This window comes from Polypterus senegalus, chromosome 1, assembly GCF_016835505.1.
Source record: "Polypterus senegalus isolate Bchr_013 chromosome 1, ASM1683550v1, whole genome shotgun sequence".
Lineage (NCBI taxonomy): Eukaryota > Metazoa > Chordata > Cladistia > Polypteriformes > Polypteridae > Polypterus > Polypterus senegalus.
In genome coordinates, this window is record NC_053154.1 from 27,191,674 (window position 1) to 27,208,959 (window position 17,286).

Consider the following 17,286-nt stretch of genomic DNA (forward strand, 5'->3'; position numbering starts at 1 on the left):
CTGAATGGTATCAGATCTTTAACTGAAAGAGAAAATCCAGAAAAGGAATCCATTACCCTGATATAAATGAAAACCTTACATTTTAAGGAAGTATTTATTTGAAAAGAAAATACCCTGATGGAATCAATAACTGGTTACACTACACTTAATTCCCATACTTGCAGCCCTCCACCTAAACATTGTGTAATCTGCTGATCTAGTTCACTAATGTCAACTATTTGCCTTTCTCAGTCATTTTGGGCACAAGGCAAAAAGAAAGCCTGAACAGACAAGTGAAGGAAAAAGTATTAGTAACTCTGTCCGTGTGTGTGTGTGTGTGTATTGTAGTTGAAATGAAAATTAGTCTCATTACAAGTAGTCCAGGTATTTAACAAAGAGCTAGAACATGTCACAATCACCATCATTGTCACAGACGCATGCTTGGGAATCAGCTATAAGGCTTGTCAACTTGGAATTCCACTCCAAGCCAAGGACTGGTGCTGTTTAATAATGCTTCTCCTCTCTTTCTTTCTACAGAAAAGAACATATCACTGGCTCATGACATCACATCCAGTTCTGGGGCTCCTGAACATGCCCCTTCAGCCTCAACAACTTCATAACCCGCACTGTCACCATCTTTCTCCAGTCTGGGATTCTTGTCTGAAAAAGCATGTCTTATATGACACATCAGTTGTCACACAAGGTTTGCCTAAAGGAGCCCTAACCCTTTATCTGTGTTTCTGTGCTTTGTTTACAAACCAGACCTGAGGATGCCTTTCGCAAGAGACGTTCAGGGAGGTTACCAAGTTACTCAATATTAAGCACCTTAAAACCTCAGTGTATCAGACGCTCAAACAAATGTTACTCAAGGTGATCAGCGAGGATGGAAGGAACTGGGATCAGTTACTCCCCCTCACGCTATTTGCATATTGGGAGGTCTCACAAGCCTCCACAGATTTCTCACCTTTTGAATTATTACATGGGCAACAACCCAAGGGAATATTGGATATCTGTTCCATCACATGGGAAGAATCCAGCAGGTCTGTGCTGTACTCCTGGCACTGAGCGAAGCAGGCCTCAGGATCAATCCCTAGAAATGTTATTTTGAATTGATTGTGGCAAAGTATTTAGGCTACTAAGTGGGCAGGGTTACAGTCTGACCACAATGTGCCAAAGTTAATTCTATTATGAAATGGCACCACCCGAAGATCAAGCGGCAGGTCAGAGCCTTCTTAGGTTTATCAGGGCACTACCATTGGTTTGTCCCTCGCTTCTCTGACCGATCTTACAAAGAAGGAGGCCCCCATACAGACTGACACTTCGGACACAGGTCTTGGTGTTGTGCTGAGCAAAAGGGCCAAAAGTATTAAACACCTCATCATGTTCCTGAGACAGAAAACACTAGATCAGGAGACAAGGTATGTATTGGTGGAAAGAGAAGCATTGTCAACAAAGTGGGCTATTAACCAACTGAGACACTACCTCCTGGGCTGTGAGTTCATTCTATTGATGGACCTTGCACCCCACCAGTGGGTGAGACTTTGAATCAAATCCACGTGTCACCAGATGGTTCTTGGAACTTCAACCATTGTAAAGGTTCTTTACATGTCAATGCTGATGCTCTCTCATTCGTATTCATGATCTCACAGCTCGGGCTGCCGGACCTGATGGGTCTTGGCTGAGAGGAGGAGTCTTGTCACGTGTGTGTGCATAGGGGACAACTTAAGGGCTCTGATGATTGTAATTACCCATCTCTCCTGGTGTTAGCCCTGTGTTCTAATGCCTTTTATCTTCCCCCTCTACAGACCAGATGATTGACACTTCTGACATCACTTCCGGTGTCAGGCCACATTGACGCTCCTCTTCACATAGGACTGGAAGTTTGGCCATTTTGAAATCAGTTCACTGTGAAACTCCTGTCTGAAAAGGCATTCTTTTTTGCAGTTACTGCTTGGTTTTTTGATCTACTGCATTTCAGTTATACAGGATCACCAGGTGGGGTGGGTCCCAACTCTTTATTGTGATCTGTCTGTGTATACATACATGGGCAAGAAGGTAGCTAGGTAGCTATTGGTTGATGCTGCTGGTATTGGATCCAGTGTTCTTGGTTTTAATTCCATGCCCAGTCCTTGTCAATGTGAAGTTTGCATGTTCTCACTGTGTTTGTGTTGGTCTTCCACCAGGTCCTTGGTTTGTTCTCCCACATACTCAGTGATGTGCAGGTTAAGGAACCTTGAGTTTCTGTATCATCTTCATGTGACTGAGGGCCCTACGAAAAGCAGGTATTCTGTGCTGGACAGGTTCTTTCCTTTTGCCTTATAATCGATAATAATATCTAGCATATCGGTTAAATATGTTTTGCCTTAATGTCTAGCAATAATATATTTTAAAATGTAGGGGAGCTATCTATGCTAGTTCTTGCTTGGGGATATCTACGACTTACCAGATCAAGGTAGGATTTCTACTTGTAGGTTGTCCTACTTGAAATTGCAAAGCAGGAACTGACTGGCTATGCCAAATAGCCAGGGGAATACAGGTGGTGAGGACATTACAGCTGGAGTGGAAGGGATAGGTGGCCATCTCTTACCCCTCCAGGAAGTAAGCATGGGCTGGAATGGGGCAGAGTCTGCCTGAGCTGAATCATTGACATCCCCACTCTACATGAGGCATGTAAAGGACCAATAGAGATGGATAAATGAGGTCTGCAAAGCCATGCATTTCTTTTAGCTTCCCACTACAGACAAACCATGCTGTCTCTCCCACTTTCCATCCACAAAGGAGGCCAATCCATCGCTCACTAAAGCAAACCAGAGACAAAGCCACGTGATAGTAAGCCTATAGATGCAAGATGAACTGCTACTTAAGTTGTAATAGTATTTTTTGTCACACTCATTTTATTTGTTTTTTGTTATTATTGGACATATTATCTATAACACATAATTGATTACATTGTTACTTTCTCATCTGCCTGTTCTGGTACTCGATATAGTTGTCTGGGGTTTATAGAATGTAAAAGAACAGGGAGGTATTGATCACAATAGCAGTCAGTTCTAACCGAGTATGGTATTTGGGGCATTCTGTTAAGACCTACATAATAAAGAATATAATCAGAAAATAGGGTCAACTTAGGACCCTGCCACAACAAAACACACCTGATACTGCCAAGACATGGCTGGATTGGAAAGAGCAGTATTGACAATACCATTTTATGTCTTAATAGGAAATACGAGAACCTCTGGTCCTCTCAAGATCAACGTTTCAGCCCCAGTAATTCATGTGTACCGGCAGGTTACCACACCACATGTGCTTGACACACAGTAAATGCAGGAGCTATCATTCTTCTTTCTCCTATCACATAATCAGCTCCAGCAATTTGCCTCACAAACTAACAGATATTGATGTTCTTCTTTTAGTTTCTGCCATGTCACCTTCTCAATCAGTTTGCCTATGCAGGTTGTCTTAAGCGAGACGCAAACACTCATAACTTTGGGGAGGGAGCCAATATTTTTTGCTTCACCAGCACATATAACATCATAAGCTTTTGATGAAGACCAAAATCAAGGTGTTACCTTCAGTGGTCCATGAGTAATTGTGTGACAGATGGGCACAACTCTTAGCATTTTATAAATAGAAATACATGTGGAATATACTAATGTAATGTTCAACATGTGTGTTTTTTGGTTAAATAAGTTGAAGATCTTCCATATGAGTTTGTGTGTGCATTAATATGATATAAGATGAACTACCAGCCTGCCAGTGACTGGTTCCTGCTTTTTACCCATTGCAGTCAGGGTCACTCCATTCTTTTTACCCTAAACTAAATTAAGTAGGTTTGAGATTGAATGGATGGATGCAAGGAAGTTCCAGATTCCCCATTGCGTGTTTATTCATTCAGATGCTAAATACTGTACATCAACATCTCATACAGATTTTATTTAATTATCCATGGTTTATTTTTTAATAAAGTACCACATTAGGCAAAATACATATAAAAGACTGAACATCCAGGGATTGAACATGGCTATACCTTCATGCCACACAAAGTCTTTTTTAATGAAACAAACAAACAAAAAATTAAGATATTGTGATGGACAGCTGCCGTTTCAGTCTGGCCAAAGAGCAACACAGGAATTACCAGCCTGCTTCCAGTCCCGCAGGGAGTTGCAATATGGCTGTTGTAATAACGGCCGGGCCATTTATGGAGAGATTCTCCAGGGAGAACCGGGGAGGTCGTTATAAGAAAACAAAAGTGCCATGTCTCCCCATTGTTCTCCTGTTCCTGTTTTTCAGAAAGAAACCATGGTCCAGTCAGAGCAGACAGTCCCTCCTGGGGCAAGACTACCCTAGCAGGGCTGGCCACCTCACATCATGATGCTCAGCTGGGGGGAAGTACTGTGATGAACAATTGGCGTTTCAGTGTGGCCGGGACGTCCCTCAACAGAGAAAAGGAAGAAAAGCAGCTTTTTCAGGGCACTACATCCCCCGGGACACTAGATGGCAGCTCCCCTAGACGGAAATAGTTCCCCGGATTCCCTCAGGGCAGCATGGGACATGGAGTCCATTTCTTCAGCCCTGTTGGATGCTGTCGGTGCCACCAGGGGGAGCTCACCAAGAACCTGGGGACTATTCCTGTTTCACCAACCCGGAAGTGCTTCAGAGTCAAGAGGACGAAAGCCCACAGTACTTCCGGATACTTGAGTAAGGAAGTAAGGAAGAATACTTCCGGGTCATGAACTATTTAAAGGACTGTGGGAAACCCAGCAGGTGGAGCCGGAGCTGGGTGGTAGAATGATGGAGCTGCTGGGTGGAGAGGAGGATTACTGTGATTATTGATTATTGTTTATTATTATTAATTGGAAAATTGTGGAGTGTGCGGTGCTTTGTGCACTTTATTGAAGAATATCATTAACGAATCTTCTTGGTGCTTTTAAACGTGTGTCCAGGACGTCTGTCTGGTGGGTTTCAAGGGAAAACAGCAACCACAAGCGTCCACAATATCTACTGTGCCACCATGCACATAATGGAAACTAGACACCTTCTTTGGTTATTGATCCTTCTCTCACCCTACATTGTCAAAAACTGTTTTATCTCTGTGATATTTGTTGGATTTTTTAGCAAGTATTTGTCATTTAAGTGTCCACCATGACATCTCAATGAGATTGATGTCTAAAGTTGGGTGGGCATTGACAAATGTTTGATTTCTTTTTTTTTTTTGAGCTGTTAAGCTGTTTTTTGAATGTATGATGAAGGCCATAAATCTGGAATGTGTCAAACATTCAAGGACTGAAAAAAGACCTGAGTGTTTACTGGCAATACCATCGTACCATCAAAAGAGATGAAAACATATCAACTTTCCTGTTAGTATTTTGAAATGCTTTATAGTTCAGAAGTTGACAGAATGTTCATTTCATAAAAGACTGCTTTAAAATATGAATTGTTACTAAAAGACAAAGTGCACAGCCTCTATCAAAGAAATGAGGGCTTCAAATGAAAATGCAAAAGGCACTGATAAAATCTGTGGTCTTCATCATTTAAATAATTCATTCCACACATACCCCCCTGCAATATATAAAGGTATACAAACAACTGACCTCTGAGTTTAGCTGGCTTTTATGGTGAGTGATATCCATTCTGCAATCCTGTTCAAAAATTGAAAGGCATTTAATTAGTAAAATGAACAGTAGAACCAACATGGAAACATATAGAATAAATCTTCAGTAAGCTTGCAATAGATTGGCACCGAGCGCTGTACTATTTAAGAAATCAATGATTCTGAATTTGAATGCCTTGCCTTGTCACCATCACCCTGGATTTTCCATTTATAATTAGGGTTTTCTCCATGAACTCCAGTTATCTGCTCATATCCCAAGTTCAATCTTAGAAAGACCCCGTATGGGTGTGTGTGTGTGTGTGAGTGGGCCATACAATGGACTGCTGCCCCATCCAGGGCTGATTTCTGCATTGCGCCCAAATGAGCTAAACAGCTTTGAGATTACTATGTCATTTTCATTAAATACATTAATCTGACATCTCTTCTTAAACAAACATGCAGTCTCCTTCAGTAGCATGCTTCATCTCATACTTCTCGTTATCCATCTTGATTACATTCTTTTTATTTTCCAACAGTGTTCTGAAGAGTGCTTTTTTATCAAGTCTTTTGAGAATTTTGAAAATTCAAATCACATATCGATCCATTCTGTAGTCATTTCAGGAACGAGAAGAAAAGTCAAAATAGACCCTCATGAAATTCCTGTAAGCCGATGTCACAATATGTGACTTCTAGTCGTAGGGCAGTGGTTCTCAAACTGTGGGGCGGGGGGCGCGAAGTAACAAAAAGGGGGTCGTGAAAATGTGAAAAAAAGAAAACAAGAATCGAAAATACATCTATTGAAACCAAAACAAATTAACTTAAACTACATTCTGATACTGGAAAAATAAATATAGAGTTAGATAAATGTTGATAAAAGTTAAGTAGGTATAATAAAATATGCATCTATGATATATCATTAATTAAAAAAGAACAAATTGGTATTAGTGGGCTCCTTTCAAAAACGCCGGGGCACGATTAAAACTGTTATGAAAACTCGGTTCGCAAATACGTAAAGGTTGAGAAACGATTTCATAGGGTATATCAGACATGCAGAATAAGTTGTTCTCACCGCTGGACCACATCAAATGGCTGAAAATCATTGGTCATGTCAAATTTAGAACTTGCAGGATGTCTTTCTAGCACAGTCATGTCTTTCCCTTTTTCTGACAGGCAATAGTGTGCAACATGACAGAGCCAGTGCTGTACAAATGGTTAACAGCTACAGCAAGTTCAGCTATTATCTCATCTCATTCTGTCTTGGTATGTAAAACACGAGACATCAAACAGATGATCCTCTCTCCTGTCTGTGAGGTTCTTATTCCTCGTCACTGCATTCTATGCATTGTACTTTCGGATGAGCATTCATTGGCCGTCAGCTCTCATGCACAAAGAACTCAGCCCTACAACTAAAGGCAAAACCCGTGTGATTTAAAATTACATGACTAACTTCACGTGAGTGCCCACCAACAGCCTACAATTCACTAGGGTTATCTAAATGTAGGCTTTGACTGGAAATCTCTAGAAAAGCCACTGAATGTGACATAGCCTTTAGGTTACTACAGCAGTACCTGACATTCAGAGCAACGTGCACTTGGTGGGTCATTTCTGAAGAGCTTCTGGTGAAGAATTTTATGTATTTGTATTATGTTGGACAAATCCCACGCTAATGGACTGTAGACTGTAGAGATGAAACTTTCTATTAATTTCACTTACATCTTGGCGCAATAACTTTGTCAAAATTAAACTGAACTTAAATGACAGAAATGAGAGCAGAACCACTGAATGAAGAAATAACACATGAAAACAACCAAAACAGAATAAAAACAGAAGGTAATCATGACAGAAATGTGTGATTGGTCATTATGCTCATGAAATCTGCATGTTCCCTCTGTATGTTTGAGGGTTTCCCTCCCTCATCCAAAAAACGTGCAGATTAGGTTAATAGCCATATGGGCCCTTTGGAGATGAGACTGTCTGCCTGAGTGGGCCCTATAACAGAGCTACCTGTTCCAATCCTGCAATTCTGAAATGGATTAAGTGGGTCTGAAAATGGTACATTACTTTACATACATCTTGCCACATTATGTATTTTATATTTTGGCTTACTCCGTAAAAATTACAAGGGACACCAGTATACTTGCTTATCTGGGCGATTATCTAATCAGCCAATCATGTGCCTGCTGCGCAATGCATAAAATCATACAGGTCAGAAGAAATGTGATCTCAGTGATTTCCACCCTGGTACGATTGTTAGCGTCAGATGGGCTGGTTCAAATACTCCTGTAACTGCTGATCTCTTAGAGTTAACTCAGAATGCTGCAAAAAACAAACATCATCCAAGGCAGCGGCTCTCAAATTGTGGGGCACGCACCCCGGGGGGACACTGAAGCTGTACAAGGGGGTCATCGAATAAATGAACAAGACATCAAAATTAATTTTTTACATTTTTATTTCAATTTTAAATTTGCAAGCATATAATTACAACAAATGCATTATAACTAAAATTAAAATAAAACATTTCTAAGGCATAGATCTAATGAATAACTGATGAGCTGTGCCGCTGCTGCTGCTTTTATAGTATTTTCAATCCAGAAAGTTCGAGATATATCGGTATCTGTTGGGAACATTCAGGTAACAGTAGATCAGGTGATAATGCGGTGCGACTGCACCACATTGGCAGCTTGGCCAATATTGCCAAATTGAGTTAAATAATTTACTGCGTATTGGGTTATTTTCATGATACAACTAACAGCGGTATAATATTTGTTGGACGTAAATACGTTCGTCTCGTGCAGATTGACTTCATCAGTGTCCTCGTTTACGAGATTTTAAAAATTAAAACATATTTAATCGTTTCTTTACATAAAAAAATAATTAAATAAGAATAAATAATTTATTCTTTGTTTTTGGGATTAGCATTACTACCAAAAACCACACAAGGCATTTTAACAGTTATTAAAGCCGTTCAAAAAAAATAAATTGCAAGTATTTCATTGAAGTTAGCCGAACACATGCAAATCTGATGGAAGTAAAAATGATAAGAGACCGTGACACCGCACGAGTATCATACCTTTGTTAGTTGTATCATGGGTTATTCTCATCTATCTTATATTATGCAGGGGGCGCAGAATTATTCCAGGTAGAAAAGGCGAAATATAAAAGTTTGAGAACCGCTGATTCAAGGAGTGGGATTTTTGCAGATGGAAAAGTCGTGTTGATGAGAGAGGTCGGAGGAGAACGGCCAGACTGGTTCATGCTGGTAGAAAGGCTATGCTGACTCAGATAAGCACTCTGTAGCACTATGGTGAGCAGAAAAGCATCTCAGAATGTCAAATCTTTGTGGGCTACAACAGTAGAAGAAAATGACACCCAAAAGCTGAGACTGCAGTGAGCACAGGCTCACCAAAACTTGAAAGCTGAAGGCTGGAATAATGTAGCCTGATCTACTGAATCTCAATTTCTGCTGAAGCACTCAGATGTTGGGGTCTGAATTTGGTAGCAACAGCATGAATCAATGCACTCAATGTGCCTTGTGTCAACAGTCCAGGCTGCTGCTGCTGCTGGTATAATGGTGTGGAGAATGTTTTTCTTGGTACACTTTGGGCCTGTTAATAGCAGTAAATCATCACCTGATTGCCACAGCTTATCTGAGTATTGTTGTTGACTTGGGCATCACTTCATGCTCACAATGTACCCATCTTTTAATAGCTACCTCCAGCATGATAAAGCACCATGTCACAAAGGAAAAATCATTTCAAACTGGTTTCTTGAACATAAGTTCAGTGTTCTTCAGTGGCCTTTCCAGTCACCGGATCTGAATCCAACAGAACTCCTTTGGAATGTGATAGAGAGATTCAAATCCAGAATGTGCAACTGGAAAATCTGCAGACATTCTGTGATGCAAGTATGCCAACATGGAGCAGTCTTAAAGTAATCTTGTGGAATCCATTGCACAAAGAACTTAGGAAAAGTGGACCCTACCCCAGGTGGCTCAAACTCCCGGCCCATGGGCCATTTCAAGCCCCCGTCCCCTTCCCACTGGCCCGTATATGACATCAACAAAATAATTCAATCCAGCACGTGAATGGTAAATTTATTTAACTATTTTTGTCTATTTCCTTCATTTACTCGTTAAAGTACAAGCTAGTTTAAAAGTAATAATTTTACATTAAAAAATAATTTCAAATTTAAAAAATTTTTCGTTCTGTCATTTGGTGCAAATGTGCAGTTTTTAATAAAAAGAAAGCAAGTTAATTTTTTTTTTGGAATTAATTTGCTTGGTTGTCAATAAAAAAGATGTCTCTTTCCAAACCAAAAAGTAATGTGGATTCTGAACACTGACAATTTCAAGAAAGATGGACATTACAGTATTTTTTGTGGAATTCAGTGGAAATGTCTTATATGCAAAGAAAAAGACACTGTTTTGAAGGAATATAATCTCAAACATTATTACTCGACTAAACAGTATGATAAGTATCAGGGAGAAGAGAGGGAAAAACTAGCTATGCAGCAGTAATGTGCGGTGAGGTTCATGGCTGGTGAGGCACTGACTCTTTCAGAGTCAGATTTACAAATATATGAGCCCAAAAGAGAAGCTCATTCACTATTAAAATGGCAGCATGCACATTGACAACTGGTAATGTTTCAAATCATCAGCATTCTTTTAAACACACATACTGTAGATAGGTAAGTTACATATTTGGCTAAGAAAGAATGTTTATAGTGGCGAGAGACATTGGAGAGAGCGCATTTGCTCTGCACCCTCTATGTGTTCTAAATTTGCCGTTCCAATTCCACAATTCATACTCATTCAATGCAAATGAAAGTATAGAGTGGTGTAAAAAAACAGATTTCAATTTTGACTTTAATTGAAATATTTAGTTGTTTTTAAAAGATTTTACTGTAATTCTGATGCTTTACAGTAATCAATTTTAATACTGAATGCTCAACAAAAGGATAACAAGAAAAACAAAAGAAAATGTTATTTAAGGTCAAAATGTAGTTTTTACTGTAAATATTGGATTGTTTTTTTCTTAGCCTGATCCCATTTCTTTTTATAAAATTGTAAACCGCTTATGGTCTTACCTTCATTTGTAAATGAAGTCCATGCACCTATCCTTCTCCACGAAAATCTCTGTCACTTTCTTGTAAAAGTCCTCCTTATTTTCCTTTAGTTTTAAAAATCTTCCATTTTGGCAGTCAGTCGGAACAAAAAATAAAAATAAACGGACCGCTGCAGTGCCCTTGACTTTCTGATATCGCTAACTTATTGGTGTCTCTGCGTAAAAGAACAGCAGCAACGAGCACCTGTTACTGGCGCCCCCTTCTGTGCGGCACGGTACTGTCTGCCTCACCTTGTGCCTTTTCACTGCTGTTTTATGTCCGATCAGCAAGACTAAATATGTCACACACATTCATTAACAATTTTAGCCAGACTGTGGAAAGTCAGGGTGTATAATAAATATGTCTGCAAACATTATATTGGTGACATACAGAGAGACAGCAATAGGCACGTGGCAATTGCATGTGTTACCAGCCTCAGGCCTAGGGGAACCTGGGCCAGGTATAATTCACTGTTGCTACAGGGTGTAGCCACAGCAATATGGTCAAAAGCATAAAAGAAACAGGCAGCAGTCCCGAGTCTCAGACCATACTTCTCTGTTCTACTTTATTCTCCTTTTACCAGAAATATATATATGCTTCAGTTTCTGCATAGATCAATATGGCAATCAGTGAAACAATGGCGCAAGCCAATTTCCTCCTCTAGAACAAATGGTGTAAACACATTTACTTTGGTTCAACAATGGTATTGTGGCCAGCTATCAAAAAGTACCTGATTAGAAACCAATGTCCCCAGAACTTGCTAATTTTCAAAGGAAGCAGACAGTTCTGTTATCACTACATTGTGTGTGGATTAGATACTTAATCAAATTACACTAAACAACACACAGAAATGTCATTTTCTTTAGAATAATGAATTCTAGCCCATTACACATGCATCAACCCCGAGTGTGAGGGAGAGTGCAGTCCAAGGTGAGGTGAGGCTTGTCACTGCTGCACCTCGCATTTATCCCCTGTATTTGAACAGGAAATGCGCAAATTCAGCGATTTTAACTATAAAAATGAGCAAAATTATTGGAATGTTGCAGAAAACAAAATTATAGCTCAGACCAGGGGACACATTTATTTTATGTTATCATTATTAGTTTTTTTTTACTTTTCATGATGACATGTGCCTGCCTCCCCTGACCATAAATCCCTGCTACACAGCTACACAGCGGCCTGAAATTACATCAAAGTCTTTTTCGCGAAGCAAAGAAGGATGCTGATAGTGTGGTGGAAGCAAGTTATGTGGTAAGTGAGCTAATCACTAAGGCAGGAAGACCATTCACCGAAGGGCAGTTTCTTAAGGACTGTATGTTAAAAGTCACTGAAATATTGTGTCTAGAAAACACAGACTTGTTCAAAAATATCTTCTTATCAGTAAACACCATGGCAGAGCGAATACGCAAGTTATCAAATGACATTTACGATCAGTTACGCGAGAAAGCGAAAGTTTTTACCGCACACTCCACGCTTGACGAAAGCACCAACAAAACCAACACTGCTCAACTAGTGATTTTCATTAGGGGTGTTAATTCCCACTTTGATGTGACTGAAGAATTGGTAAGTCGATGTCCGATGCACAGCCGTAACACAGGCAATGATATATATCAGCTTCTGTGTGACATGATTAAGCGTGCTGGTTTGCCATGGAACAAACTGGTAGGCATCACCACAGATGGAGCCCCCTCCATAACACGCAAACAAAATGGACTTTGGTTCAAAACAATTAGAAGAGGAAAAAGGTGACCCAGCAGTAGTTTTACACTGCGTTATTCATCAACAAGCACTGTGCAGAAAATGCTTAAAATTTGAACGTATCATGTCTTTTGTTCTGAAATTTATTGATTACATCAGGTCAAGAAGTTTACAGCATCGGCAGTTCAGAGCCTTTTTAGAAGAAACTGAGTCAACATATGGTGATGTACTTTACCGAGGTGCGCTGGCTCAGATTTTTTTTGTTGAGAACAGAGGTGAACAATTTCATGGCAGAATGGATGTTCCTGAGTTGGAAGATCCACAATGGGTCATGGTCTTTGCTTTCTTAGTGGATATTACAGAGGAGTTGAACCAGGGCCCTGATCTGCTCATCATAGCAGCTTATGAAAGTGTGAAAGCCTTCACCACAAAATTGAAATTATGGAAAGCACAGCTTTCTGCCAAAAATCTCACTAATTTCCTAACATGTAGATCTCTTGTGGAGGATGGCACAGCATTCAGGACTGATACATATACATCTGCTACTGGAAACCTACTGGAGGAATTTGATCACCATCTTGCTGACTTTAGGTCACACCGCAAAACCTTCCAGTTGTTTGCAGACCCCTTTATAGCTGTAGAGTGTTCCAAGTTTGTTCCAAATGGAACTTATTGACTTGCAGTACAATAGTGAGCTAAAATGTAAGTTCAGAGAAACAATGGGAAAAGCAGACTTGACTGGGCAGTTCCTTTCCAGAGCTGTCCAATATGTTCAGTCAGGTAATGTGCCTTTTTGGAAGCACATATCTGTGTGAGAAACTTTTCTCAACTATGAACTTCAATCAATATAAGTACAGGTGTAGGTTTACTGATGCTAATCTTGAAGCTGTACTCAGAGTTTCCACTGTAAACTCCATTAGGGCAAATGTGGCAAGGCTTTATGAGCAGAAACTGCTGCCAGGTTTCTGGACAGAAATAGAATACAAGTTCAAATGTATTCAGGTATTGCAAGTGTTAGGTTAATGCAAAGTTCTGTTAATTTATTTAAGTAAATTTTATAACGGTCGTCAGGAATATGTATGCGTCCCTGTGAGTTTGTACCTTTCCCCATTCCTGTTATTAGTACAATGGCTTAATTTGTAAGGCCAGCCAATTGTACATGGGGAGGGGAGCACCTGGCATGGAGGGTCAACAGACTGTATGGGGACGAGCCAACAAAATGTTAATGGGTGGCGGGAAAAGGGAGAGGAGAAGCGCTGAGCCAAGAGAGAAGCAGACGCCATCACAGGAAAAGGCAGGAGGGAAAGAACCTGACACCACACGGAAAATGTCAGGTGAACCTTTCATTCATTCATTCATTTCAGGATGAATTATTTTTCCTTTCTGGTGAAGGTATTTGAGAGAGGATCTGCACAAGGAACTGTTGATCTGTACGGTTCCAGGAACAGGAGGTATGCTTTGGCACCTCATTCCCCACCGCAGACTGAGATAGTCATTCTGTATAGAGGACTATGAATACATTATTCTTTTTTTTTTTAACTCTCAAATTTATGTATTAGTAGCAGATGCGTTTAAGTGTTTAGTGCTGTGATTTGTGTTGTGTGGAAAGCGCTGCAGTGCAATATGTACATAGGGTTTTTTTGTTACAGTAAGTAAGTAACAAGTTATTTTTTACTTAACCCTGCTTTCACTGGTATGTCTCTGTACTTGGGGTGGTGTAGTAGTGTTGGTCACTCGTGCCCCAGATTATTGTTTTTCTTTTGCTGCCGCACTAGGAGGGCAGTGCATATTATAATCGTGCTGGTTCTAAGAGTCGTACAATTAAAAAAAAAAAAAAAAATTGCACATTTAAAAGTAATGTATTTAGAGGGCAGTTTGCATTTTGAAAAAATATGCTATGATGGAAATAAAAATAGATTTAAAGAATGTTACTATCTCTTCTTGTACTTGAACATTCATGTGGCCTCTGTATGACATGACAATACCAGCAGCGGCCTGAAGCCAATTGAGTTTGAGACCCCTGCCCTACCCAGTTTTTAGTATAGCACTCCTAAGAAATCCTAAGAATTTGCTCTGTCAGCACATGTGCTTTAGTCAAGTATCCCAGTATCCTCCTCAAGGTGAAAGATTCTGTGGCTCTGCTTAACAGCAGCAGTTTCATTCCTAATTCAAACAAACTGAAATGCTGTGACTATGTAAAGATCACAAACTGTGCTGCCTGCCACAGACTGCAGGAAACTGAGCAAGTAAAACAGCTATAGGATGTACAAGCTGTGAAATCTGGAGAAGGTGCAGCGATTGGATATCACTTTGCGTGTTTAAATTGCATATTGTATGTATACACTGGCAATAAAAACTGGAATCAAAAACATTGATTATAAATTCTTTGATATTCAAAATTGCTTCATGTACAGTATATTGACAAGAATATTTTAGTTTTCTTCAGTACTCTACCACTTTAAAATAGCACCCCTTTAGGAATCACCTGCTTCAGTACTTATTGGGGGCATAGCCCCAGCTTGGACTTTTCACACTGTTTATCATCTGTAGGATGCCTCCTTGGAATGTTTGAGCTGTACACACCTGAGATCAGAGGCTAAAGCCCTGGATGCCCCCCTAATGATGCCACTTCCTTTAGGATCTGCTGTTATCTCCGAAGCTGCAAAGGGAACTGGACATGTTTAGTATATGAGAAATACAATGCTGGTTGAGTTGAATCACCTTTTCCTGACCAAGCTTTTTTATAGCGTGATCCAAGGGTCACTACCACCCTGAACTACAAAAAGAGTCCATGCTATAGTTTGATATATATTCTTAATTTAGGGGTTTGCATTTATTTCTGTCATTTATTTGTACTTTTGGTTTCATTTTGACAAATCTATTGCACAAATAGGCTTTTTTATTTACTGTTTAAGAGGCTCCGTTGTGCATCTGTTGTCTTTGGTTTTTGTTGCAAATTAAACAGGATTTTGACCCGGTTGCCACCCCAACTATTTTAGGACTTCCTCTTGGCTTCTAACTCGCTCCCTGTTGTAATGTGACATTTTGCATACAACTTGATAAATGTTTTGTATGTCTTTATTTGTAACTTGGTCAAAGCAATGTAATATTAGTGTTACGTTATTGATAATAACAGCAATGGTTTGATGGTTTAAGAACCCCTTTCCCCCCTTAGGATTAAGAATCTTTGTAATTTTACGATAGGGTTTGGGGAAGTGTCTCAAACCAGTGTGGTAAATGTTTCTCTGCTAAAGTCTCTCTCTCTCAACCCCCGCAGGAAAGCCAGGTTACCTAACTGCCAAGCTTTACCTTAACATATGGTTTGGAGGGCAGGTGTGAAGATGTTCTATCCCCCTATTGGTCTGAAGTATGGCTGTTTGGAACTGCCTTGTATTAGAAGCCTTTAAATACCATGACATACTATTGGCTCTAGGGGTTGGACAGAACATCTAAAAATTTGCTCACTCCCTCACTCTCTCTCTCTTACCAAACTGTTGCATGAACTGAAAAGGACAACACAATGAAGAGCACAGCTTGGCAGCCATATTGAGACAGGCATGCGGACTGTTCTGAAGAAAGCTGACCACAAATGACGCCTTAACTCGAGACATTTTAAGTTTTCAATTTTTATTTCATTTCATTTCCGGCGCCGCATCTGAGTGGCAACCTTTCCAGCAGCTCCGTATATGACTTTATCTTTTTACCTTTTTATCTCTATTTTTCTCTATTTCACTGATCACTCCTACCACTTTTTTAATGTGGAATTGCTCCCTGGACACTTTTTAATATTTTTTACTATTTGACATGGATTTTTACACTCCGAGAATCACCTATTCAAGTAGTCAGCTTAAAGTACTGAGAAGAAATGCTTATGCTGGTGTGGTTCCTTATTTACCTGACGATGTAAGAAGACGATATCGGGGCAGCCGATAAAAGATAAGATTAAATCGAGACTACTTGAGAGAAAATGGCGTTATAAACCATCGGTGCCTTCTGTGATCCTGGGAAATGTGAACTCACTACCAAATAAGATTGACGAACTGGCTGTGCTGGTGAAAAATGTCAGAACCTACAGAGAATGCAGCTTGCTGTGTTTTAGTGAAACATGGCTAACAACTACCATCCCAGATGCTAACGTGGAGCTACCGGGTTTAGCACAGTTAGAGCGGACAGAGACGCAAGTACCTGCGGAAAGAAGAAAGGAGGAGGACTCACTCTCTATGTCAATACAAAGTGGTGCAACTCAGGACATGTAAACGTTAAAATCTCCACTTGCTGCAGGGACATCGAACTGTTGGCCGTAAGTCTGCGCCCCTATTACTTGCCCAGAGAGTTTGGACAGGTGATTGCTGTTATTGTTTACATCCCCCCTCAAGCGAACGCGGAGATGGCGAGTGACATCATCCATTCCGCAGTTGCTAAGTTACAAACGCAGCACCCTGAGGCACTTGTGCTAATCGCTGGAGACTTTAACCATGTAACGCTGGACAAAACATTACCTGCCTTCTCCCAGTATGTGGATTGTAACACTCGAGGAAACAGGACTATCGACCTACTGTATGCAAACGTTAAAGACGCATACAGCGCCACCCCGCTGCCTGCGCTTGGGAAAGCAGATCATAACCTGGTTCTGCTTCAGCCTCAATACAAACCAAGAGTGAGGGCGCTACCTACAACTACACGCTCATTCAGGAAGTGGTCCCTGAGGCAGAGCAGGCTCTGAGAGACTGCTTTGGAACTACAGACTGGGATATATTGCTGGGTCACATAGTGAGAACATTGAAGAGGCTGTTGAATGCACAACTGATTACATCAACTTCTGTATGGACATTGTAGTTCCAGTAAGAACAGTACGCTGCTATGCTAACAACAAGCCATGGATTACAAGTGACATCAAGGGCCTTTTGAACCAGAAG

At 40.3% G+C, this 17,286-nt stretch overlaps 1 protein-coding gene across 2 annotated transcripts in view; it reads right to left on the reverse strand.

The window, feature by feature from the left end:
* The window catches only part of LOC120523589 (apolipoprotein L3-like), a 45,001-nt gene that overhangs the window by 20,597 nt on the left and 7,118 nt on the right, over positions 1-17,286 (reverse strand). For both annotated transcript variants that reach the window (XM_039745023.1, XM_039745013.1), the window contains exon 2: positions 5,571-5,618. In XM_039745023.1, the coding sequence (XP_039600957.1) occupies positions 5,571-5,609 (39 nt within the window). In that variant the 5' untranslated portion in view covers positions 5,610-5,618. The remainder of the gene's footprint in view (positions 1-5,570; positions 5,619-17,286) is intronic.